Source organism: Mobula hypostoma, chromosome 5, assembly GCF_963921235.1.
Source record: "Mobula hypostoma chromosome 5, sMobHyp1.1, whole genome shotgun sequence".
In the NCBI taxonomy this organism is placed as follows: domain Eukaryota; kingdom Metazoa; phylum Chordata; class Chondrichthyes; order Myliobatiformes; family Myliobatidae; genus Mobula; species Mobula hypostoma.
The window spans coordinates 123,026,478-123,050,672 of NC_086101.1; the positions used below are offsets into that span (position 1 = coordinate 123,026,478).

The 24,195-nt window shown below is 40.8% G+C and overlaps 1 protein-coding gene across 3 annotated transcripts in view; it reads left to right on the forward strand.

Annotated features, from left to right (window-relative positions):
- The first annotated feature begins 745 nt into the window (after positions 1-745).
- Positions 746-24,195, forward strand: part of cntln (centlein, centrosomal protein) — a 538,558-nt gene continuing 515,108 nt past the window's right edge. For 2 of the 3 annotated variants that reach the window (XM_063048921.1, XM_063048919.1), the window contains exons 1-3: positions 746-956; positions 3,408-3,500; positions 24,011-24,099. In XM_063048921.1, the coding sequence (XP_062904991.1) occupies positions 3,420-3,500; positions 24,011-24,099 (170 nt within the window). In that variant the 5' untranslated portion in view covers positions 746-956; positions 3,408-3,419. The remainder of the gene's footprint in view (positions 957-3,407; positions 3,501-24,010; positions 24,100-24,195) is intronic. The other variant, XM_063048920.1, reaches the window with a different exon arrangement.

Sequence of the window (24,195 nt, forward strand, 5' to 3'; positions counted from 1 at the left end):
TCAAATCACACCATACAGGCCAAGCCCTCTTGTTGCTGCCATTGGGCAGGAGGTACAGACCCACATCTCAAGACTTAACAGTAGCTTCTTCCCCACTGTCATTAGGTTCTTTTGAGCTGAACAGCCCTAATGCTGCCCCAGTCTTTATTCCCCTCTTCTTCAGCTTCACTGATGTTGAAATGTGTTTTTTTTGTTTACCTTGTTGTACGTTATGTATAATTTATGTTAATTTAAGTTTATGTTAATTTATACTTGTCATGTTTGTAATGTCCTGAGCAGCTGCTGGTGCAAAACCCCCCCACTAATTTTGATGGCATTTATACCATCAAAAAACCATCATAAGAAAATGAATGTCAGCGTTGTATATGGTGACATGTATGTACTTTGATAATAAATTTACTTTGAACTCTAGTTATGTATCCCCATGACAATAATCTTGAACCTGATATATTATGCATCTTATTAATTTTCAGAATGTATTCAGTTGAAATAAGTCTGCATAATAACACGACTGAAATTTGCAAGCATTTGATAAATAGTTTAAAAAGTTTATTGGTTTTTTGGTTAAAAACTAAATCAAATGTCACCTTCCAATTTACAAACTTATCATACAAAATAAATATATAACCTTCCCATCGTAGCTTTCTCGCAGAAGCTGAAAATGATTGTTGTATCTTCACTTCGGTTAACGATGATTCTTTCAGCAACGTTACACAGTCAGGCACGTTATTCCCGAATCTGGGTGAAGCATTGCTGCGAACGCCACGGGTCGGTCTATGGGCGGAGCCAATGTATCCAGCGGAGTGGGCGGGGCCAGGGAGTCCGCTGGAGTGGGCGGGGCACTCCGCTGTTGCAAAGTGTCGCGCAGGGCTGCATCTCCGGTTTACGGGTGATGGTGGCGGGCGGGCAGTTTGAACGGTGGGAATTGAGAGAGTGAAGGCGGGAGCGTTTGGCCGGTGAGCCTGTGTGGTCGTTAGGGACTCTTGTGTTTTGGTGTGGGTTTGTTCGTCGTCTCTTGCCACTGGCCGAAATACCCAAGCAAACGTTGGCCGACCCGCAGTAGGAGTGGTCCTCACGCTACCGGTTAAGTCCGGCCGTATGCCATTTGTCACCCCCCCTCAGTCTTTCCCGAGCATCGTTCTCTCATCGTTAACCCGTTTGGGCCCACTGTCCCCAACTCCCTCCCTGTTCGATTCCTTCCTTACCCGGATCTCTTCCCCCGCCCCCCAGCCATTCATCGGCTCTGCTGCCTTCCTCTTATCCCCATCCTTCGGGCCTCTGCACCCCAACCCCGAGGTCTTCTCCATCGTCAGAGCTGTCTTCCCTCATCTTTATTCCTCCCCCTCTTCTTGTTTTCCTCCTCCTCGGCCCTCGCCCTCCTTTCCTCGGGATCTGAAAGGTTCTTCTAGCAACACACATAAAAGTTGCTGGTGAACGCAGCAGGCCAGGCAACATCTGTAGGAAGAGGTGCAGTCGACGTTTCAGGCCGAGACCCTTCGTCAGGACTAACTGAAGGAAGAGTGAGTAAGGGATTTGAAAGTTGGAGGGGGAGGGGGAGATCCAAAATGATAGGAGAAGACAGGAGGGGGAGGGATGGAGCCCAGAGCTGGACAGGTGATATGAGAGGATCATGGGACAGGAAGTCCGGGAAGAAAGACAGGTGGGGGGGGACCCAGAGGATGGGCAAGGGGTATATTCAGAGGGACAGAGGGAGAAAAAGGAGAGTGAGAGAAAGAATGTGTGTATAAAAATAAGTAACAGATGGGGTACGAGGGCGAGGTGGGGCATTAGTGGAAGTCGATGTTCATGCCATCAGGTTGGAGGCTACCCAGATGGAATAAGGTGTTGTTCCTCCAACCTGAGTGTGGCTTCATCTTTACAGTAGAGGAGGCACCCCTTGCCCATCCTCTGGGTCCCCCCCCCTTGTCTTTCTTCCTGGACCTCCTGTCCCATGATCCTCATATCCCTTTTGCCTATCACCTGTCCAGCTCTTGGCTCCATCCCTCCCCCTCCTGTCTTCTATCATTTTGGATCTCCCCCTACCCCTCCAACTTTCAAATCCCTTACTCACTCTTCCTTCAGTTAGTCCTAACGAAGGGTCTCGGCCTGAAACGTTGACTGCACCTCTTCCTAGAGATGCTGCCTGGCCTGTGGCGTTCACCAGCAACTTTTATGTGTGTTGCTTGAATTTCCAGCATCTGCAGAATTCCTGTTGAAGGGTTCTTCTGTTGTGGCAGGAGTGTGGTTTGCATCGACATCACTGTAATTTGAATTTTTAATAGGGCAATTTTTTATTAAAAATCAACTGGGGGAGTGTTAAGTAGACACCCACTTTTTTTCTTCCTATTGTACAAACCTACCCACGCAATATTAGTTAGTAAGTATGTATTTAGCTAGTTATGAAAACTTGCAAATTGTGCCTTTCTAAATCTGAGATGAAGTGCTTTGGAATGAGAGTAATTACAAAGTGTGATATCTTTTCATAATAGACAATTTAATTCCTCATGCCTATCTTGATATCCAGTTAAATCATGACTGATCTGTAACATACATTTTCTGACTCTTGGTTACTGAAATCTTAACGTATTATTAAAACTATATCAGACTGGAAATTATCATTTGACTTCAAATTATTTTATTTCTTCAGGGATACAGTGTGGAATAGGTACTTTGAGCCCTGCCACCGACAAATAAACCCACTAATTTAGCTAAATCACAGGGCAATTTACAATGACCAGTTAACCTACAAACCAGTATGTCTTTGGACCCAGAGGAAACCCACACATTCACAGGGAGAACAGATAAACTCCTTACAGATGGCATTGAAATTGAACTCTGAATTCCACCCTGAGCAAAAAAAGCATGCTAATCGCCATGCTAATGTGGTGCCAAGTAGCTTTACTCTTATTGGAAAGGGTCTAGATTTTCAATTTCTCTTTGAAGGAGTTTATGCTTGCATTTATGGCATGTGGACAGTGGTAATTGTTGCCCATCCCTAAATGGTATTATGAAGGCTACAGTTAGGAAACCTGTTGAGCTGCTGTAATTTTCCAGTGAAGCTCTTCTTTCTCTCTCCCCCCCGCCCCCCAAACAGCAGGGGGCTGTTGGATGGGGAATTCCAGAGTTTGGATGGAGTGGAGGGATGTTAAGGGTCAGGGTCCATCCAAGAGCAAATGGTTGTGATTTGGAGAGGAACCTGGAAACATTGAAGGGTGTAACTAAATTTGTTTCCTTTTCTGGACTCTCAAATGTATTCCCCCACACCCCCATGGTTTTTAATCCTTTAAAAGCATAAGATATAGGAGCAGAATTAAGCTATTTGGCCCATTGAGTCTGTTTTGCCATTCAAAATCTTGAATGTCAAAATTTTAGTAAGGATTTTAACTTATTTTCTCTTTCTAAAACAGTGCTCCACTAAAATGGATTCAAAGCAGCATGACCCTGTTGCTCTGCTGGAGGAGCAAGTCCGGAAACTGTCAGAAGAACTTGCTCAGTGTCAGGTGGGTTCTGTTCACATGAGATTGAAGTTGTCACTCTTGTATTTGACTCCTATAGCTCATTGGCTATTAAGACCTTACAAGTCAGGTGGAGAATTATGGCAACAGAATGGACTAATTCTGGATTATAATTCAACAGAAAAAATGATGTGCAAATGATAAATGATACCTGTAATTAAAAAAAAATTCAATTTTTCTGTAGATATTAATTGAAAACGATGCTCACCATTTAACCCAAAGTGCATGAGATACAATCTAAAACATTAAAGTATATTTTAACATTTCTTTTAAATCTAAACATGATCAGAATTGTAAATTCTTCTTCTTGGGCCCTTTGCTCCCTGTGGAGCATAAGCCATTGATGACCTCCAGTCTCCATTGTTCAAAGTCGATGGCATGGTTGGAGTCCATCAATGTTTCTGTAATCCAGTGTACAGGGGATTGGTCTATACAGCTTCACCAGAGCCCTGTTGGCCAGCCTTGCCTGTTTCTGCCTCTCACTACCGGGCATAGGGTTGGACTATGAGAGGGAGGATTGTAACTTACTGGATATTTGCTATGAATTAAGTGTGCTTTGTTTAGAGTTAAATATGCAAGTTTAGCATGAGATCTGCTGATTTTGTGCTGTAGTCATGTTGGTAGTTGAACGGAAAATACTGGATACATATAGCAGGTTCAATTGCATCTATCATTGATCTGAAATGTTAAATCTGTCTCTGTTTCTACAGATGCTGCCTAACTTGCTGAATTTTCCAGTGTGTTATCTTTATATAGAAGATATAACACGTGTCCATGAAACATATTTTCAGCATCCATCAAATAATGGACCAGGGCCTGCAATCATGAGTTGGACACTTGGCAGTGTAGATGACTTAGTTTTCCATCTTCACAGGCAGCATGCCTTAAAGTGCAGTGAAGACATTGGGAATGGCTAGAATTATCTCCTTGCTGTTGTGACCCTTAACTATTTGATAGTGGCAGTGGAATCATTGTTTTACAAGTATTTTAAACAAGGAATTCTTCTGCACACTGTATTCTTCACCTTATTCATCCATTTGAGTCTTGATCTTTTGTAGTTATTTCTCCTCCAGATACTATGGCTGAAACAGTGTTGAAAAGAAATCCGAGTGCATGTAGGGGACAAATTTTTGAAGGAAATTTAGACTTTGCTTTGTAATCCCCAAGAAAGCCGCTGGAGCCTGGCTGCTGTTCTTTGATCTATAGATGGCACATGTGAAGCGTTGTCTCAGGTGTTGATATAGTTGCACTATTTCTTTGTATGTAGTAGCATAGCTTTACAGAGTTGTTGGTCAAATCTGACGCAGAACTGGAGGTGAAGATACAAGAGCAAATGCCTTTTGAGAACAAAATAGGGGTAGGTTTGAAGGCCCTGCAACTGAAGATGGTTGTGCATTTGAATTGGGTGATGTTAAAGAGGTTGTGTTGGAAGGGCAAAAGCTCTTGTCGGGTTGAAGGAATGGTAAGGCCATCCAGGAAACAAGAATGTGAATTTAAGAGTGATAGGTAACTTGTCATAGATCAAAGTATGTGACCAAGCATAAGGGTCTTGACAGGATTTGTGATATGAGCAACAGAGTTTTAGGTGACCATATTTATGGGGATTGGAAGAGGAAAGCCGGACAGAAGAGTTTTGGAGTAGTATGTGGGGTAACATTGACTTTGCCCTTTGTTAGCAGATATGCTGAAGTACATATGGTTGCGCAGTAGAGTAAAATAGAGTGGTCTTAATGATATGTCACTTCTAGCTTGCCTTAACCTTGCAAGCTGTCTGATTCAGTTTTGGTTGGTTTTTATTTTTGCTTTTTGCAATTGACCAGAAAAGTTCTGCACATCCTTGTGTCAGACTAACAACCTGATCTGAGGCCTCCGTTGGTCAGGGTCGACCATTTTGTATTCCAGATGTCTAGATATACAAGCCAGGGCAATAAAATACGCAGAGCAAGCTGTTGCCCATGTAGCAGACTTCCCCTCTCCACGCATCTGATGAACTAAAAGAAATGGCACAGACCGACACAGTCTAGCACCAGCAGTATCGCAGGAGTTGCCAGTCAGCATTGACTCAACGTAGGGCTGTCTTAGGGACTCCAGCTGCAGGGTTTACTCCCGAAGCCTTCCCCAGGAGCGGATATAGCCGCAAGGCAGCGGAGGTTTGATATTCTTTTTCTAGATGAGCTGTCAACCATGGCTTTCAAGCCCCATCCGCCTGAAGTGACTGGTTTTAAGGTGGTAGTAACCCAACTTTGCCCTTTCTCCTGTCTGTAGAAATGATTCTGCTGGGCTTAGTAGCTAGGCAACACGTGAAGACCAGGAGCTGAATTTGGTTGTCAGAGACTATTTGAGTCGCACACCATTGGGAAGATTTAATAGGTAGTGGGAGCTTGTCCCAACTACCACTCCCAGCTGCAGTAACCGAAGGGAACCTGATAAATGAGAGAAAAGTGAAGCAATTGAGTAAAGTGGTGTTCTTCACTGTATGTGCTTAGAAACTGATGGTATATCTATGTTGCTGAGGAAAGTTGAGAATAGAAGGGAGTGAGTGATATGACTATGGGAGAAAGCAGTGAGTCTTGGGAAGAGATGATTCTGATAAGTGAGACAAGTGTGGTGCAGGCCATTTGAGTTTGAGAGAATGAGATTCATACAGATTCATGGAAACATGCCCTTCAAATCAACTGGTCCATACCTACCAAGATTCCCATCTTAACTAGTCTCATTTGTCTATATTTAGAACATAAGATATAGGAGCAGAATTTGGCCATTTGGCACAGTGCGTCTGCTGAGCCATTTCATCATGGCTGATCCAATTTTTCCCTCAGCCCCAGCCTTCTGCCTTCTTCCCGTATCCCTTCGTGCACTGATCAATCAAAAATCTATCAACTTCACCCTAAAATATCAAAGGTTCAAAGATCAAGTTTAATGTCAGAGGAATGTATACAATATACATCCTGAAATGCTTTTATTCTCAAGACATCCATGAAAACAGAAGTGCCCCAAAGAATGTGCTCCCCCCACACATAATCAGCAGCGAGCAACGATCCTCCCTCCCCCCACCAACAAAAATAAACGTGCATCAGTACAGTCACTGAGCCCAAGTGTGTGCTAAGCGATAGCAAAGACACAGATCTTGCAGTTACCCCAAGAGCTTTGAATTCGACAACCCACAGGTTCTCTCTCTCCCTGGCAAGGGAGAGGGAGGTGTCCCCCATTTTCACAGCGGGCAGGAGACATAACAACAACCTGCTGGTTTACGATCTTAAAAGTCCGTTTCATTGCTTTTTTTGAGCTCTGTGTCCAAAGATCGCAAAGACCTCGGGTCTTTGGGCGCACAGCAAAAGATTTTCTGGCCTCCCCGACAACACACAAGTCTCCGGCCATGACGCCGACCCTCGATCTGCCTGTCTCCAGAGCCTCGAGATCTTAGTCTTCTGAACACGATTGAGATTCTCAGGCCAAACCCTTGGCATGTCAAATAGCGGCTAGTCATGGAACCCTGAGAATGGGTCCCACTCCCGCAAAGAACTGAAGCTTTCGTGTAACTCCAGGTCAAGGTCTTCAAAAGGACCCTGAAAGGGAAAAATATGGATATTAAAGGTAGAAATAGAGCTGTTTCCGAAGATGCAAGCGAAGGAGTCGCCGTTAAGTGTCATCATCCTCCTAAGCTCCATTGCAAAAGGATGCCCCTCTATTCTAAGGCTGTGTCCTCTGGTCTTAGACTCCCCCACCACAGGAAACATCCAGTCCATCAAGGCCTTTCACCATGCGATAGGTTTCAATGAGGTCACCACCCATTCTTCTGAATTCTAGTGAATATAGGCCCAGAACCATCAAACGCTCTTCATATGACAAGCAGTTCAATCCTGGAGTCATTTTCATGAACCTCCTTTGAATCCCCTCCAGTTTCAGTGCATCCTTTCCAAGATAAAGGGCCACAGTACTCCAGGTGAGGCCTCACCAATGCCTTATAAGGAATCAACATTACATCCTTGCTTTTATATTCTAGTCCTCTTGAAATAAATGCTAACATTGCATTTGCCTTCCTCACCACAGACTCAACATGCAAATTAACTTTTAGGGAATCCTGCACAAGGACTCCCAAGTCCCTTTACACCTCAGTTTTTTGCATTTTCTCTCCATTTAGAAAATAGTCAACCCTTTCATTTCTTCTACCAAAGTGCATGACCATACACTTCCGGACACTGTATTCTATCAGCCATTTCTTTGCTCATTCTGCTAATCTAAATCCTTCTGTAGCTTCTCTACTTCCTCAAAGCTACCTGCCCTTCTACCTATCTTCCTATCGTCCGTAAACTTTGCAAAAAAGCCATCAATTCTATCATTTAAATCAAATAATGTAAAAAGAAACAATCACAACACAGACCCCTGTGGAACACCACTCGTCACTGCCAGCCAATCAGCAAAGGCTCCCTTCATTTCCTCTCTTTGCCTCCTACCAATCAGTCACTGCTTTATCCATGCTAGAATCTTTCCTTTAATACCACGGGCTTGTAGCTTGTTAAGCAGCCTCATGTGTGGCACCTTGTCAAAGGCCTTCTGAAAATCCAAGTACACAACATCAAACGATTCTCCTTTGTCTATCCTGCTTGTTATTTCTTCAAAGAATTCAAACAGATTTGTCAGGCAAGATTTTCCCTTGAGGAAAACATGAGTGACAACGGCCTGTTTTATATGCCTGCAAGTACCCTGAGACTTCATTCTTAATAATCGACTCCAGTACCTTCCCAACCACTGAGGTCAGACTAACTGGCCTGTAGTTTTCTTTCTTCTGCCTCTCTCCCTTCTTAGTAGGGTGACATTTGCAATTTTCCAGTCGTCTGGAACCATTCTGGAGTCATGATTCTTAAAAGATGAGTTAATGCCTCCACAATCTCTTCAGCTACCTCTTTCAGAACTCTGGGGTGTACACCATCTGGTTCAGGTGACTTCAGACCTTTCAGTTTCCTAAGTACCTTCTCTGTAGTTGTGATAACTTCACACACTTCATGCTCCCTGCCACCTGGAACTTCCACCATGTGAAAACATGCAAAATACTTATTCAGTTTATCTGCTATTTCATTGTTCCTCATTACTACCTCTCCAGCCTCATTTACCAGATATCCACTCTCACCTCTCTTTTACACTTTATGCATCTGAAGAAAGTTTTGGTATCCTTTTTAATGTTACTACTTTCTTATTCCATCTTCACCTTAATGACTGATTTAGTTGTCTTCAGTTGGTTTTTAAAAGTTTCCCAATCCTCTAACTTCCCATTAATTTTTCCTCTATTATATGCTCTATCTTTAGTATTTATGTTGGCTTTGACTTCTCTTGGTAGCTACGGTTTTATCATCTTTCCTTTAGAATGCTTTTTCCTCTTTGGGATGTATATATCTTGCGTCTGACGGATTGCTTCCAGAAATTCTGGTGTTTGCTGCTCTGCCATATTACTTTTCCAACCAGTTCTGGTGAACTCCTCTCTCATGTCTCTGTAATTCCCTTTACTGTAATACTGATACACCTGACTTTAGCTTCTCAAATTTCAGGGTGAATTCAATCATATTATGATCACTTGCTCCTCAGGGTACTTTTACCTTAAGCTCTCTAATCAATTCTGCTTCATTGCAGGACACCCAATCCCTCTTGTGGGCTCAACAGTGAGCTGCTCTTAAAAAGTCATCTCATAGGCACTGTAGAAATTACCTCTCCTGGAATACAGCACCAACCTGATTTTCCCAATCTACCTGCATATTGAAGCCCCCTGTGTCTATTGTAATATTGCAGTTTTGGCATGCATTTTCTGTCTCTTGTTGTAATTTGTAGGCCACATCCTATTACTGTTTGGGGTTTGCATATAATTCCCATCTGGGTCTTTTTACCCTTGATGGGAATTAGCTCTATCCGCATTGATTCAACACCTAATGATTTGATTTCCTCTTTTTTTTTACCGACAGAGCAACGCCACCCCCCCTGCCTTCCTGCCTATCCTTTTGATACAATGTGTATCCTTGGACATTAAGCTCCCAGTTATAATCTTCAGCCATGATTCAGTGATGCCTACAAAATACCTGTCAATCTATAGCTGTTCTGCAAATTCATCTACCTTATTCCGTGTACTGCGCGCATTCAGATACAACACCTTCAGTCCTGTATTCACCCTTTTTGATTTTGTCGCACCATGCTCAACCTTTTGATTCCTGCCTTTGAGGTCTTACCAACATCTACCTCTGCAACCTCTCCACTGACTGTTCTGGCACTAGTTCCCAACCTCCTGCATCTCCAGTTTAAACCCCACTGTGCAGCATTAACAAGCCTTCCCATTAGGATATTTGTTCCCCTCCAGTTTAGGAGCAAACCATCCCTTCTGTATAAGCCCCACCTTGCCACATATTAAACTGTACTATCTTCCTAGTCCTAGCCTCACTAGCACACGGCATGGGTAGCAATCATGAGCTCACAACCCTGGAGGTCCTGCCCTTTAAATTAACACCCAACTCCCTGAACTCTCTATACAGAAACTTGTCACCTGTCCTACCCATGTCATTGGTACGAACATGGAACACAATCTCTGGCTGTTCACCCTCCCCCTTCAGAATGCTGGGGACTTGATCTGAGATATCCCAGACCCTAGCACCTGAGAGGCAACATACCATCCAGGAATCTTGATCTCGACCACAGAATCTCCTGTCTGTTCCCCTAACTAATGAATCCCCTATCACCACAGCATGTGTCTTCTTCCCCCCCTCGCTTCTGAGTCACAGAGGCACCCTCAGTGCCAGAGATCTGACAGTATCCAAAGTGATATACCTGTTGTTGGCCACAGGGGTACTCTGCACTGGCTCCTTAACCCCTCTCCCCTCACTGACTGTCACCCAGTTTCCTGTGTTCTGCTTGCACCTTGGGTGTAACTACCTCTATCTGTCTTAATTATCACCCCTCGAGCCTCCCAAATGATCTGGAGCTCATCTAGTTCCAGTTCCAAATTTTTAACGCGGTTTGTTAAAAGCTGCAACTGGATGCACTTCTCGCAGTTGTAGTGGTTAGGGATACTGGAGGTCTCCCTGCCTTTCCACATCCTGCAAGAGGAGCATTGCACTGTCTGCCTGTCATCCCTACTGTCCTAGTTGAGCAGATGTATAGAAGGGGGGAAAAAAACTTGAGCTTTTTTTCTTTTGCTTTCTCTGCGTGAAGCCTCTCTTCACTGAAGCTGTGAAGAGCTGAAGTTTTAACATCCGCACTCTGTGTCCACTCAGACGATGGCTGCTGTGTTTGACCCTGCCTTCCTTTAGTTTGTTCTTACTGATCCATCCCAAACGCCAATTGGCCACTAGTCAAAGCTCTAAAACACTACCGTGAACCGCTGCTGCCTTTTATCCTCAGGCAGTGGACCTATATGCATTTGGCCCATATCCTTTTAAATTTTTTCCTATCCATGTACATGTTGAAGTACATTTTAAATGTTGTTACTGTACCTGCCTCAACCACTTTCTCTGGCAGCTTGTTCCATGTACTGACCACCCTCTAGGTGAAAAAATTGCTCCTCAGATTCCCATTGAATCCTTCCTCTCTCACTTTAAGCCCATATCCTCTAATTCTTGATTTCCCAAACATGGGAAAATGACTGTGCATTAACCTTTTTTATGTATCTCATTCCCTACTACTCTAATCAAAAAAATGCTCATATGCTCATGTCCCAGTTCCCCAAGTCTTGGCTGCATCCTCATAAATCTTTTCTGCACTCTTTCTACCTTAACACCATCTTTCCTATTGAAGGGCGATGAAAGCTGAACACAATATTTCAGATGTGGCTTCACCAACATCTTGTACAGCTGCAACATATCATCCCAACTTCCGTGTTCGATGCCTTAAATTAGTGAGTGTGGTAATCAGTTATGCTCATAATGATTGCACAAATATTAATGCATGTACATTGAGTAGAAAGTTGTCAGATGATATTTACACATAATGTTGTCTTTGAACTTGATTTAACTAGAACCTGATTCAAACGTTTTTAATCTTGGGATGATGTCAACTTTTCAGTCTGTAGTTCAATTTTTGACTTGCTTTTTTCAGTTTTGAATTTGGGTCACTTGGACTTCATCTCTTGTTCAGGACCAAGTGGGTAGAAAAGTATCATCATAAAGTATAAAAGACTAGTCTAGAAAACTTGTAGATATTGGTCTTTTATTATTTCTTTTGAAGAACACATTTTTATAAGTAACTTGCAGTTTCCTACTTTTTGAATATTAAATTATTATTTAGTATTTTGGCTGCATATTTCATTTCAACCTAAGTGTTCCAATTGCTATTCATCGTTTCATCTTGTGGTAGTAAACAGTGGCTCAGTGTGTTCTGTGTAATTAAAGGGAAATTATTAGCTTTGTCAAGCTATCCCTTTCACAGTATATTTTCACTTCCCATTCATTAATTAATTGGCTTGCTTATGGAAATTATTTTGCTGTAGGTATAACTATAATATGTTTGGGGAAATTGTAAAAATTGTATGATGTAATGATATGAGGATGAAGATGCAGAGAATGGATCAGTGAATTAATTGAAAGTGGTTTTGATACTAGGCATATTGTAATACTGTGTATACTGCAGAAACAATTTATATGAAAGCAAATGATTTTGGTCACTGACTATGTAATTGCAGTTTTATTGCCAACACTATAATGTGACATTGTGTTGGTTTAGCTTCAAAGGTTTTCAGAAATGGTGCTTGAAGCGTGGTTGTGGTTTAATTTCATCTTCAGCTTTTCAATTGGGAGCATTGATGCTTGATTTTTAACTGCTTTATTAGTGTATTAACTTCTGAAGTTCTTTTGAGATGTATTCTCAAAATAGTAACAGCTGTATAAAATTGCTAAAACTAATTGCTCTGAAGGTAATGTAACATCTTAAACTTGAAAAGCATTTTTTGGGTAATGTTTGTAGTTGCAATCTTTAAATGAGTGCACAATCTAATTTAAGGTCTTTTAACAGCTTAGCAAATTAATTTGCCACTCTTGGTGACTCTTCCCGTCAGATATTTTGTCACAGGTGATGTAGCATGCTGGAGTATCGCTTTTGCAGCAGCACTAATTGGCTTCATATTTGGAATCTCTTACTTCTTCTGGCAGCAATGCCAAATTAAGTATTAATCTTTGGCATCGGTGTTGTGTAACTAATATTAAAATTTTATTATGGATTACCAACCTTACAATAGGGCCATTGATAGACTACCTTAATGGTGTTAATTGTTTAAAAGTTGAAATCACAATTGTTTGTAGTGTTTATAATGTACTCAACAAAGTTTGAAAGCAATGAACACTTTGCAAATATCATTTAACTGAGATAGATTATTTTACTTTGTGTGGAGATTTGACTCTTTCTCACTTGTCAGATCCCAGTGAGAATGTGTTGTGTAATGCAGAACCTGTACCCTCAATCAATGACATTCTTTTTTTAAATGGAGTATGCTTTAGGAAGATAGTGTGCAGAATTTAGGACTGAAATTAATTAAATGTTTGTGCCTTATTAAAGCCATTTTTCGCAAACTCACGTCTTTATTACTCCTGCTAAAAGGTGTGTATTTTGTTGCCTTGAGTAATGCACCTTTCTTTTTAATAGAAAATCAGATCAATTGAAGATTGGATTTTATATGAAATCTGTTTCTGGGGAATTTTTTTAACCAGCAAAGGATGAAATAAAAAGGTAGAGTAAGAATAAATTAGCAAGTATAAAAAGATAGTAAGTTTTACAAGTATGTAAAAAGGAAGAGAATAACCAAAGTAAACATTGGTTCCATTGGCACTAGACAATTAATAATGGGAAATAGTACAATCTAGATACGTAATTATTTTGCATGGGTCTTCATGGTAGATAGACACGTAAAGACATTCCATTAATAACAGGGCTTTAGAGTGGAAGGGACCTGAATTGTTTTATTATTGCATATAATGAAGTACACTGAAAACTTGTCTTGCATACTGTTCATACATATAAATTCACTGTGTTTTGAGGTAGGACAAGGTAAAACAATAACAGAATACAGGTAAACAGTAAGATGCAATGTGGTAGATTGTTTGAGACTATCCTATCATGCTAGGGAACAATTCAATTGTCTTATAACACCAAAGCAGAAGCTGTTCTTGAGCCGGAAGGTGCCTGCATTTAGGCTTTTGTAAGCCTAATAGGATGGGGAGAAGAGAGAATGGGGTGGGTGGATTCTTAGATTTTGCTGGCTGTTTTACCGAGGCAGCAACAAGAATAGACTGTTCATGGAGAGGAGTCTGGTTTCCCTGATGTGCTGATTAGTGTCACAGCTCTCTGCAGTGTTTGCTTTTGTAGCCACTGGCAGAACAATTGCCATGCCAAGTCATAATGCATCTGGGTAGGATACTTTTTGTGGTATTTTCATAAAAGTTGATGTGGCTCAAAAGTGGCACCTCAAATCTCTTTAGCCATCTGAGGAAATTGAGGTACTGGTGAGCTTTCTTGGCCATGGTATCTATGTCATTGGACAAAGACTGACTTTCGGTGATGTTCAGTCCCAGGAACCTGAAGCTCTCAACCTTACCACCATTGGTATAGGCAGGAGCATGTTTACTGCTCCCCTCCCTGAAATCAATGGCCAGCTCTTTGCTGACAGTCAGGGAAAGGTTATTGTCATGACACCATGTTGCAAAGTGCTATCGCATTCCTGTACTCGGACTCATCATTATTTGAGATATGGCCCACCAGGGTGGTATTACCTGCAAATATATAGATGGAGTTTGAGCAGAATTTGACCACACAGTATAAGTTTACAGGGAGCAGAATAAGGGGCTGAGGACGCAGCTTTGTGGAGCACCAGTGTTTAGGATAATCGTGACGGAGGTGTTGCTGCTTATTTTACTGATTGTGGCCGGTTGATCCAGTTGCAGAGGGAGGCGTTGACTCCCAGGTCTTGGAATTTGGTGAAGTGTTTGTTTGGAATTACAGTATTGAAGGCGGTGTTGTGGTTCATAAGCAATAGTCAAGTGTAGATGCATTTATTGTTGAGGTTCTTCAGAGATGTATAGAGCCAGGGAGATGGCGTTCTGTTGGAGAACTCATTATAGTGAGTTGGGGTTGTCTGGGAGACTGGAGTTGATGTGTGCTGTGGCCAGCCTATCAAAGCACTTCAAGATGGTAGATGTCAGCCAACGGGCAGTAGTCATTAAAGCATGTTATCTTGTTTCTCTTTGATAGCAGATGCTAGTGGACTTAAAGCAGGTGGAACCTCAAACTGAAGTGGCAAGAGGTATCCATAATTCTGATGTGGACTAACAGTTGGAAGGGGGCAGGGAGAGTGGAATCGTGGTTGGGAAAAGGGGAAAGGAGAGGGGAGGGAGGGGGAAGCACAAGAGAGACATCCTGTAATGACCAATAAACCAATTGTTTAGAATCAAGTGACCTTGGCTGGTGTCTCAGGGCTGGATGTGTCTGCACCCATGCCAACCCCTGTCCCTGGCATTCCTTCTCTGCCACATGTCTCATACTCCTCGCTGTTCCCAATATCCTATGTTCCCGCCAGATTTACAAACTCGCTAAACGTTTTATGTTGACAAATTCAGTACTGTGCAAGATTCCTAGGCAGCCTTGCTATCTATATGTGCCTTAGACTTTTGCACGTACTGTAGCCAAAGATATCATCTTGGCCAGATGCTTTCAGTGAGTTCACTCAAAAGATTGATCTTGACTAGGGCATGGTCTTCCAGTTTATTTATTGTTTCTGGTTTGGTAACACCCAGATTGTCCTCTTTAAATTAATTGCTCACTGGGGGGAGGGGGGAAGTAATCAGGCAAATTATTGGGGCCAAAAGAATAGATGATGGATCTCTTAGCCTCTTCAAGGAAACAACTGTAAAATTGGAAGTAATCTTCCAGTTTTTTTTTCCAGAGCAGCCCCAGAAATTGCAAAACTGCAAATGTAACTTTTTTGGCCATAATATCAATCATTGAAAAAAATGCTGATATCCAAACAAGAGAACATTGCAGAAAATTGTATGATAATTAGGTAGAGTCATCATTTTTGTGAAATGATATAATCTTGAGACATTTGTTTGTGTTCCGAGGATTTAACAGAGGGCGGATGAAGGAAAACTAGTAATCATGGTGTATTTGGATTCTAGAAGGCAATCAACAAAAGTGCCATAAATGATCACTGAACAAGGTGAAAAGATGCAGGTGATTGAGAGTGATATAGCATAACAAATTTGAGATAAATGTTGGATCTGGATCTTTTCTCCCCTACATGTTTGACCAGGGACTCTGCAACTTACTGGCTCCTGTTACTCAGGCCCATGGGCCTGCGTAGTTTATCCACTTTGTGCAGGCGGTTTATCCATCTTTAGCACCTACCACCAACCCCAGCCCCTCAACCCCTTCCCCTCAGAATCCCAGCAACACCTGGTGTTGCAGAGAAATTGCAGAGCAGGCAGACAATAGGCTGTATTGATGTGAATTGTGTGGTTGAGAGTCGATTTTGTATAATCCCAATTTTTGTTTTGGTTCTTGCACCTTATCTGCATTGCATTTTTTGCGACCAACACTGAAATCTGCATTTTGTTACTAATGTTACCTTGTAGTATGTCAATGTACGGATGTGATGAAATGATTTGTATGGACGACATGCAAAACAAAGATTTTCACTATACTTAATTGCATTTAGAATATTGTGCCCACTTCTGGTTGCCTTATTATTGGAATATGTGGATTATTTGGAGAGGATGCACAGGAAGTTTACCAAGGTGTTGCCTCGTTTGGAGGATGTGCTTTTACAAGCTGGGACATTTCTTTCTAGACTGGCAGAGGGAAGATTTGGTTGAAGTTTATAAAATTATGTGAGACATTTTTCCCAGGGCTGAAATGTTTACTACTAGAGGGTATGTATTTCAGGTGAGGGGTAAAAGTACAAAATAAATGTTTAAGGCAAGATTTTTACAGAATGCTGAGGGCTCTGCCAGCAAATCGCACAGGAGCATTTAAGAGATTCTGAGATTGGCACATTAATATGTAGAGAAGGGACGGATATGGTACATGTGTAGGGAAGAGGGATTAAATTAATTAGATATATTGCTTTAATTAGATTGGTACAACATTGTGGGTTGAAGGGCTAGTCCTGTGCTATAGAGTTTTATGTTCTAAATGGGTTATTTTCAAATCAACATTTAATAATTAGTGGGATTCAAGAGGAATTATTGCTGGAACCTCAATTATTAATGAAATATATTAATGATGGGAGGGGACTGGGTGTTTGTAGCCAGTAGGTTGTGAGGAGGACACAGCATGGATAGGGATATGGGTAAGCTAAGTGAGTGGGCCTGAAGTTGACAGCTGGAGAATAATGTAGGAAAGCGCAAGGTTGTCCTCTTTGGGGGTGGGGGGGGGGGAGAATGAAAAAGCAAATGATTATTTAAACTGTGACTAAATATTGTGGTGCAAATGGATTTGGGATCCTAGTACATAGAAAGGAGTCAGCATGCTGGTGAGGCTAATGGAATATTACCTGTGGTAAGAGTGGGTTCCTCACCTGTGCCCCTCTGACCCTCAACACAGGTGCCCCTCAGGGCTGTGTATTAAGCCCCCTCCTTTACTCTCTGTGTACCCATGACTGTCGCCACCAACAGCTCCAATCTGCTAAATAAATTTACTGACGACACAACACTGATTGGCCTCATCTCAAATAATAATGAGGTAGCCTATTAGAGAGGAAGTCATCACCCTGACACAGTGGTGTCAAGAAAACAACCTCTCCCTCAAGGTTGCAAAAACAAAAGAGCTGGTTGTGGGCCACAGGAGGAATAGAGACATCAATAGATCTGGGGTTGAGAGGGTGAACAGCTTTTAAGTTTCTTGGCATAGACATTACAGAGGATGTCACGTGGTCTGTACGTACCGACTTTGTGGTGAAAAAGGCACAACTGTGCCTCTCACCTCAAACAGTTGAAGTTTGGTATGCTCCCCCCCCCCCGACCGAATTCCAAGAACTTTCTATAGGGACACAATTGAGAGCATCCTGACTACATCACTGCCTGGTATGGGAACTGTACTTCCCTCAATCACAGGACTCTGCAGAGAGTGGTGCGGACAGCCCAACACATCTATAGATATGAACTTCCCACTATTCAGGACATTTACAAAGACAGGTGTATAAAACGGATCATTGGAGACCTGAATCAACCCAACCACAAACTGTTCTAGCTGATACCATCTGGGAAATGGTACCGCAGCATAAAAGCCAGGACGAGCAGGCTCCAGGACAGCTTCTTCCACCAGACCATCAGACTGTTTAACTCATGCTGATGCAACTGTATTTCTATTGTCACGAACCCCGTGACGGGAATAAAGAACCAGCAGAAATGGGAAATAGATTGGAGTCCAGTATTGCTATAAACTAATAATATTTATTAGTAACTACGCAATACAGTAATATAAATGTAGATAAATCAAACAGGTTAGCAATGATTACATAAAAGTAAATGTGGAATATATATGTATGAAAAGCCAAACTTCTTTAAGTCTAGGGGTAAAAAGATACAGTCCTACGATGAGTAAAGTTCAGTTCAGTTTGGTTAGTGGTATTGAGTTGAGTAGTGATGGAGAGAGAGAGGGAGAGATTTGAGTCTTCAGGTGAGCTGACGCTGTCGATCTACTCATTGTCCTTCGAAATCCTTTAAAAATCACCGAATGTGACTTTAACAAAGGGGACCAGTTTTCTGTGTTGGAGCTATCCCCCAGGCGAGGGTGCACACATGGACAACTCCCCACCAGTCCACCCCGTTTCCTCCTTCCACTGCAAGAGCGACGGATCGATCCTTCAAAACCCACTTTTCCTGCGGGCACAACGATGCTCATTCAGTGTCCAGAACATGTGTCTGAGGTCTCTCACCTGACCTCCTATTTTTTCTTCCTGTGCTGAGCATCAACTATCATTCAAATAATTCCTCCTTCCTCTCTCTGTGAAAGAAATGCAAGCAGGCAAAAGTCGTTGAAGAAGTATCAACAACCTGCCGAAACTCATAACATCAATTGTCCATTTAATAACCCCCTTAGTCACCATAGCAACTTACGAGCTGCTCGGTGCTATGTCCACTTCAGCAGACATCCAACAGTTAACCAGTTCTTTCTCTTTCCTTAAAGTGATAGTTCAACAGTTAGTCTCCGTCCGTCCGTCTCTCTCTTTCAAAACAATATGTCGGTGCTAAATCTCTCTCTATCTCTCTCTCTATCTCTCTCTCTATCTCTCTCTCTATCTCTCTCTCTATCTCTCTCTCTATCTCTCTCTCTATCTCTCTCTCTATCTCTCTCTCTATCTCTCTCTCTATCTCTCTCTCTATCTCTCTCTCTATCTCTCTCTCTCTCTCTATCTCTCTCTCTATCTCTCTCTCTCTCTATCTCTCTATCTATCTATCTATCTATCTCTCTCTCTATCTCTCTATCTATCTCTCTATCTATCTCTCTCTCTATCTCTCTATCTCTCTCTCTCTCTATCTCTCTCTCTATCTCTCTCTCTATCTCTCTCTCTCTCTATCTCTCTCTCTATCTCTCTCTCTATCTCTCTCTCTATCTCTCTCTCTATCTCTCTCTCTATCTCTCTCTATCTCTCTATCTCAATAGGGGTAATTCAGGACCCCGTCACACTATATTACATTGACTGTCCTGTTGTACATAATATTTATTATAAATTACGATAATTGCACATTGTACAATTGAACGGAGACGTAACATTAAGAGTTTTACTCATGTATATGAAGGATGTAAGTAATAAAGTCAATTCAATTCAATATTGACCTTCACTGCACATGGTAAAGTGTACAAAATTAAGGAAGTTTGATGTAACTTCGCATGCTAGTGAGACTGCATCTGAAGTACTCATTAACTCACTGCATTTAAGGAAGGATGTATTTGCATTAGAGAGTGCAAAAGGTTTCTACAGATGTTGGGGTGAAGAGATGGATGCATGACAAGGTTAAGAACAGACTCATTCAAGTACAGAAGAAAGAGGTATGCTTATTGAAACATTTTGGAAGGAATACCAAGCGATATTTCCTTTAGTGAGGGCATCTGAAGCTAGGGACCACAGTTTGAGAGAAAGGTCTTTATTTCACGTGAAGGTGAGGAGGAATTTCTTTTGAGTATTATAAATCTGTGGAATACACTAAAAGCTGTGGACTGATTAGGTCTCAATGCTCTAATGGTCTACATCCCAGAGCTTTGAAAGTGATAGAGATAATGGACCTCTGATTTCTCTTGTTACTATATTCCCAAACTCTGTAGGTTCAGGATTTGCTCCTGTTAAACTGAAATCTGCTACTTGCTATCTTGGCACTTGAATCAAAAGCTGCAGGTTTTCCTTGCTGCATCTTGTGGAATTTATGGTATTTTTAAAAAGATGCAGTTTGCATAATTTCTATGTCTTTTAATTGGGGTGCAGCAAATATGGCCATATTTCTTTTGATGGAGAGAGAAAATATATGCGGGACCTACAGATCTGTTGGTCTAATGCTAGTGATAGGGAAGATGCTAGTCCATAGTGAAAGAACACTTAAGAGAATCAGCATGAATTTCAAGTGTTTTTCATTAAACTGAATTTCTTTGAGGACATGATTAGGCAATTATGTACATAATGTGCAAATGACATTCTGCATGTGGACAAGAAAGTAAGTGGTTTACAATGTTCTTACAGGATTTGATTATACGACCAAGGATAACTTCTATATGCAAGGGTGCTAATCTGTGGGATTCTCATGAATCTGCATCTGGACTATTGTGGGTAGTTTTTGTTTCAATTCCTAAGAAAGGATATGTGTATTTGTCAAAGGGTCTGATCCAATATTGGCCTCAGAATAAGAGCATTATTGTGCTCTTTCCAAATATCCTGACCTTGCCTCCCCCTTGTGACTTGAATGACTGTCAGTCTCCACCTTGATCAGATCAAGTGGAGACTTCCTTGTTGTGTTCACTTGAAGGCTTTCTGGACATTACGGGGAATTGAGATATATGGTGACAGTGCAGGAAATTGGTGTTGAGTCAAGTTGAGTTTATTGTCATATGCACAAGTACACGTATGCACAGGTGCAATTAAAAACTTACTTGCGGCAACATCACAGGCACATTGTATTAAGTAAGCAGCATGAATTATATGCAGATCACTTGAAGACAATTCTTACAAGAGAGAATGTAATTACAACAAGAATAGACAGAAGTGCACTTCAGTGCAAAATTGTCACATTGTTGCGAAACTGTAGTCTTTAGTGTTGACTGGTTGCTTGTTCAAGTACTGAATGGTTTAAGGGAAGTAGCTGTTCTTGAACCTGGTAGTGTGGGACTTCAGTCTTCTGTACCCCTGACTTGATGGTAGCCATGAAAAGATGGCATAGCCCGGATGGTGAGGGTGTTGGATAATGTTGTGTTGAGGCAGCATCTCCTGTAGATACTACCAAAGGTGTGAAGAAATATGCCCATGATGTATTGAGAAGAGTCCACTAGTTTTTGCAGCTTCTTATATTCCAGTGTATTTGATTAGAAGACCAGTTGTGATAATTAGTCTTAAAGGGTCAGATAGCTGCCGCTGTTTCAGTTTCTTATATTCTGTTATTATGTGGAGATTGACAAATATTTAAGCTGCAAGCAGGGCAGAAGTTTCGGGGAGAGAACAAAAAAGTATGAATTAATTGAGATCTTATTTGAATTATAGAGCAAGCTTTGTTCTTCATGTCATTTCAAACTTTCGATCTGAAATATTTTGTCTCTTATTCAGTTACATGACATTCTTTCCTATACATTGTAGACATAGCTTTTATTGTGAGCAAGAATAAAGATTGTTTTTTTCTTTTTTATTGATTTAAAAAGAGCATATATTCAAACAAGGAGAATTATCTCAAATATATATATCAATAACAATACATAAAGAAGGTGAAATAAACATGATCAAAATCACGCATAGTGTTAACCTGATATAGAAAGTACAATAAGGAAAAAGATAATTAATTCTCCTCTTATCCATTCATGAAGGGAAAAAAAGACTTTTTGAAATTTTTATGTGAAAAAGCCCCTGCTGTTCTATGCAAACAAAAACAAAAAAGAGAAAAAAAAGGTCTGGGCAGTCCATCCTGAGAGTAAAACCAAGAAAAGAAAGACTTTCTGATCAAATCCAAAACTTCGAAAAAATAACTGGAAGAGAGTCAGTACAAAAACTAATAAATCAAATCATATGAAAATATTGAATAAAAGGTCGCCAGATTTCTTCAGACTTAAAGGATGTATCAAATGTCCGACTTCTTATTTTCTCTAAACTTAAACAGGACATAATGGAGGAAAGCCAATAAAAAACAGTAGGTGGATTAGAATCCTTCCATTTAAGTAAAATAGCTCTCCTAGCCAATAAAGTTGAAAAGGCTATCATCCGCTGAGCGGAAACAGCAATATCTCCTGCTTCTGATGGAATAATCCCAAAAATTGCTGTAAGTAAATTTGGTTTTAAGTCCAGATTCAAGACTTCTGATAAAGTTTTAAAGACGTCTTTCCAAAAATTATCCACCTTTATGCAAGACCAAAACATAGGAGTTAAAGTGGCCACCTCAATATTACATCCATCGCAAATAGAATTGATATTGGGAAAAATACGGGCTAATTTATCCTCTGATGTATGTGCCCGATGCACTACCTTGAACTGTATCAACGAATGACGGGCACAAATAGATGAAGTATTTACCAAATGAAAAATTTTTCTCCATTGATTATCTGAAAGTAACTCTTGAAATTTCAATTCCCAAGCACTTTTAATTTTATCGTTGGTTGTTTGTTGCTGGTGGTTCATAGTTGTACTTCACATTTGTACTCCTGTATATGTGCAGTCAAACGTGGAAGAGTCTGTTGTACTCATGATTGGTGCATCTTATCTCATTATCTCATGGATTCATTATAGAGTTCGGTGGCGGAGTACTCGTTTACTGACGAGAGAACTGCCAGCATAGATCTGCAAATCCATTGATTTGATTGGAACTGCCAGCTTGATGGGGAAAGTGTTTGTTTTGTTTTACTTCAAAATGAGAGCAAATGATTTAAAATATTGAAATGATGCTGATATAATCTTCATTTACTACTTTCTTTTGCAATTATTTATATTAATTTGACAATCAGTTTAAATGTCCCTAGTAATCTGAAACAGTTAAAATGGTTTTAAAGGCTTTTGACAAGGTGTTCTGCAGAGAGCATCAGGATCCAAGACATTTTACAGTTTAGAGTGCACTTTACCTTGTGGGCATCCATTGGAAATAAAGGGGCAATACCAGTGGCTGACTGTTTCTGGATCTGCTACCGTTGAAAATGAGAGTGTGAAAATAAAGTGTGAATAGCTCAAAACGCAATCTTTTAAAAAAAAAAATGACATACTCATTCTGGGTATGGTGAGAAATACATTATTCACCATGCTTGTACTCTACTACTTAGATGAATTTTATTAGTATCCTCCTGATGTGTACAAGGTATAATTTCTTTCAAAAGATACATTAAGTAGTGTCTGTGACATAACTGTAAATGGTCACTCTTAATCATTGTAATTGACAGCTTCCACTCATCATGACCATAGCTGAATTTGTCCATGTTCTTGCATGATTTCCATAATCCCTTGATCAATTTCATTTTCAAAATATTAATTGATCTGACCTTCAAATGTACCAGATCACCAGGTGTTCCAAAGATTAACAATGTAATTTTATGAGGTATGATGGCTTAATTCTTAACTCTGCATCTGGAGGAAAATGTTGACATCCACCTTTTCAGGCCACATCTTTTTACAACTAATAGATTTAGTGTTAGTTCTCATATTACCTTACAACATGGGAGATCATTCAGCCCACCAAGTCTGTGCTGATGCTCAGAGCAATCTCATCAATGCTGTTCTGCCCACAAATTTCCATTTTAAACTATTCTCTCATACATGTTCATTGACATCCTGCTGATTCTCCTACCACCAACCTACACCAGGAATAATTTACAGTAGCCAATTAATCTACTGATCACTTGGACTCTAAGGGGAAATTGGAGTATTCGATAGAATCCCACAAACAATGCACTATCATCAGAGGTCAGCATCAACTACCATTTACCACTTGCTGCACTAAGCCTCTTAACCTCTGTTCAGTCTTCCCTTGTAAGTTAGTTCCTTCAATTTAGTATCTATCCAGTGAACAGACCTTTAGAGTAAGCATCCATTTTCACTCCATCTTCAAAGTTGGTCAGGAAGTAGCAGGAGTTTGAAATGTCATACTCCCTCTGAGTATCTCCCACACACACTCTGGATGTTTGATTGTAGCTAATCTTATTTATTTTTTTCTGGCTTCCCAGTTCATTTTATCTGTTATTGACAAGGTCTCGAATCTTCTATGAGGTATACAATTTGAACCTTATGAGGCAGTTGTATATTTTGTAACTGAAGATGACATTTGTATCTGCTTCTGACTTTGCTAACTCTTATATTTTTTGTGCAGGCTGACAAAGAATTTGTGTGGTCTTTGTGGAAACGTCTGCAGGTGGCAAACCCTGACCTCTCGCAGGCTATCAGCTTGGTTCTGGAAAGGTGTGTGAAGTATAATTTTGGCTCTGAGATTTGTTATACAAGAAACTGCAAGGTCAATCAAAATATGTAATTTTGTCTTTCAAGTATAATTGCTCG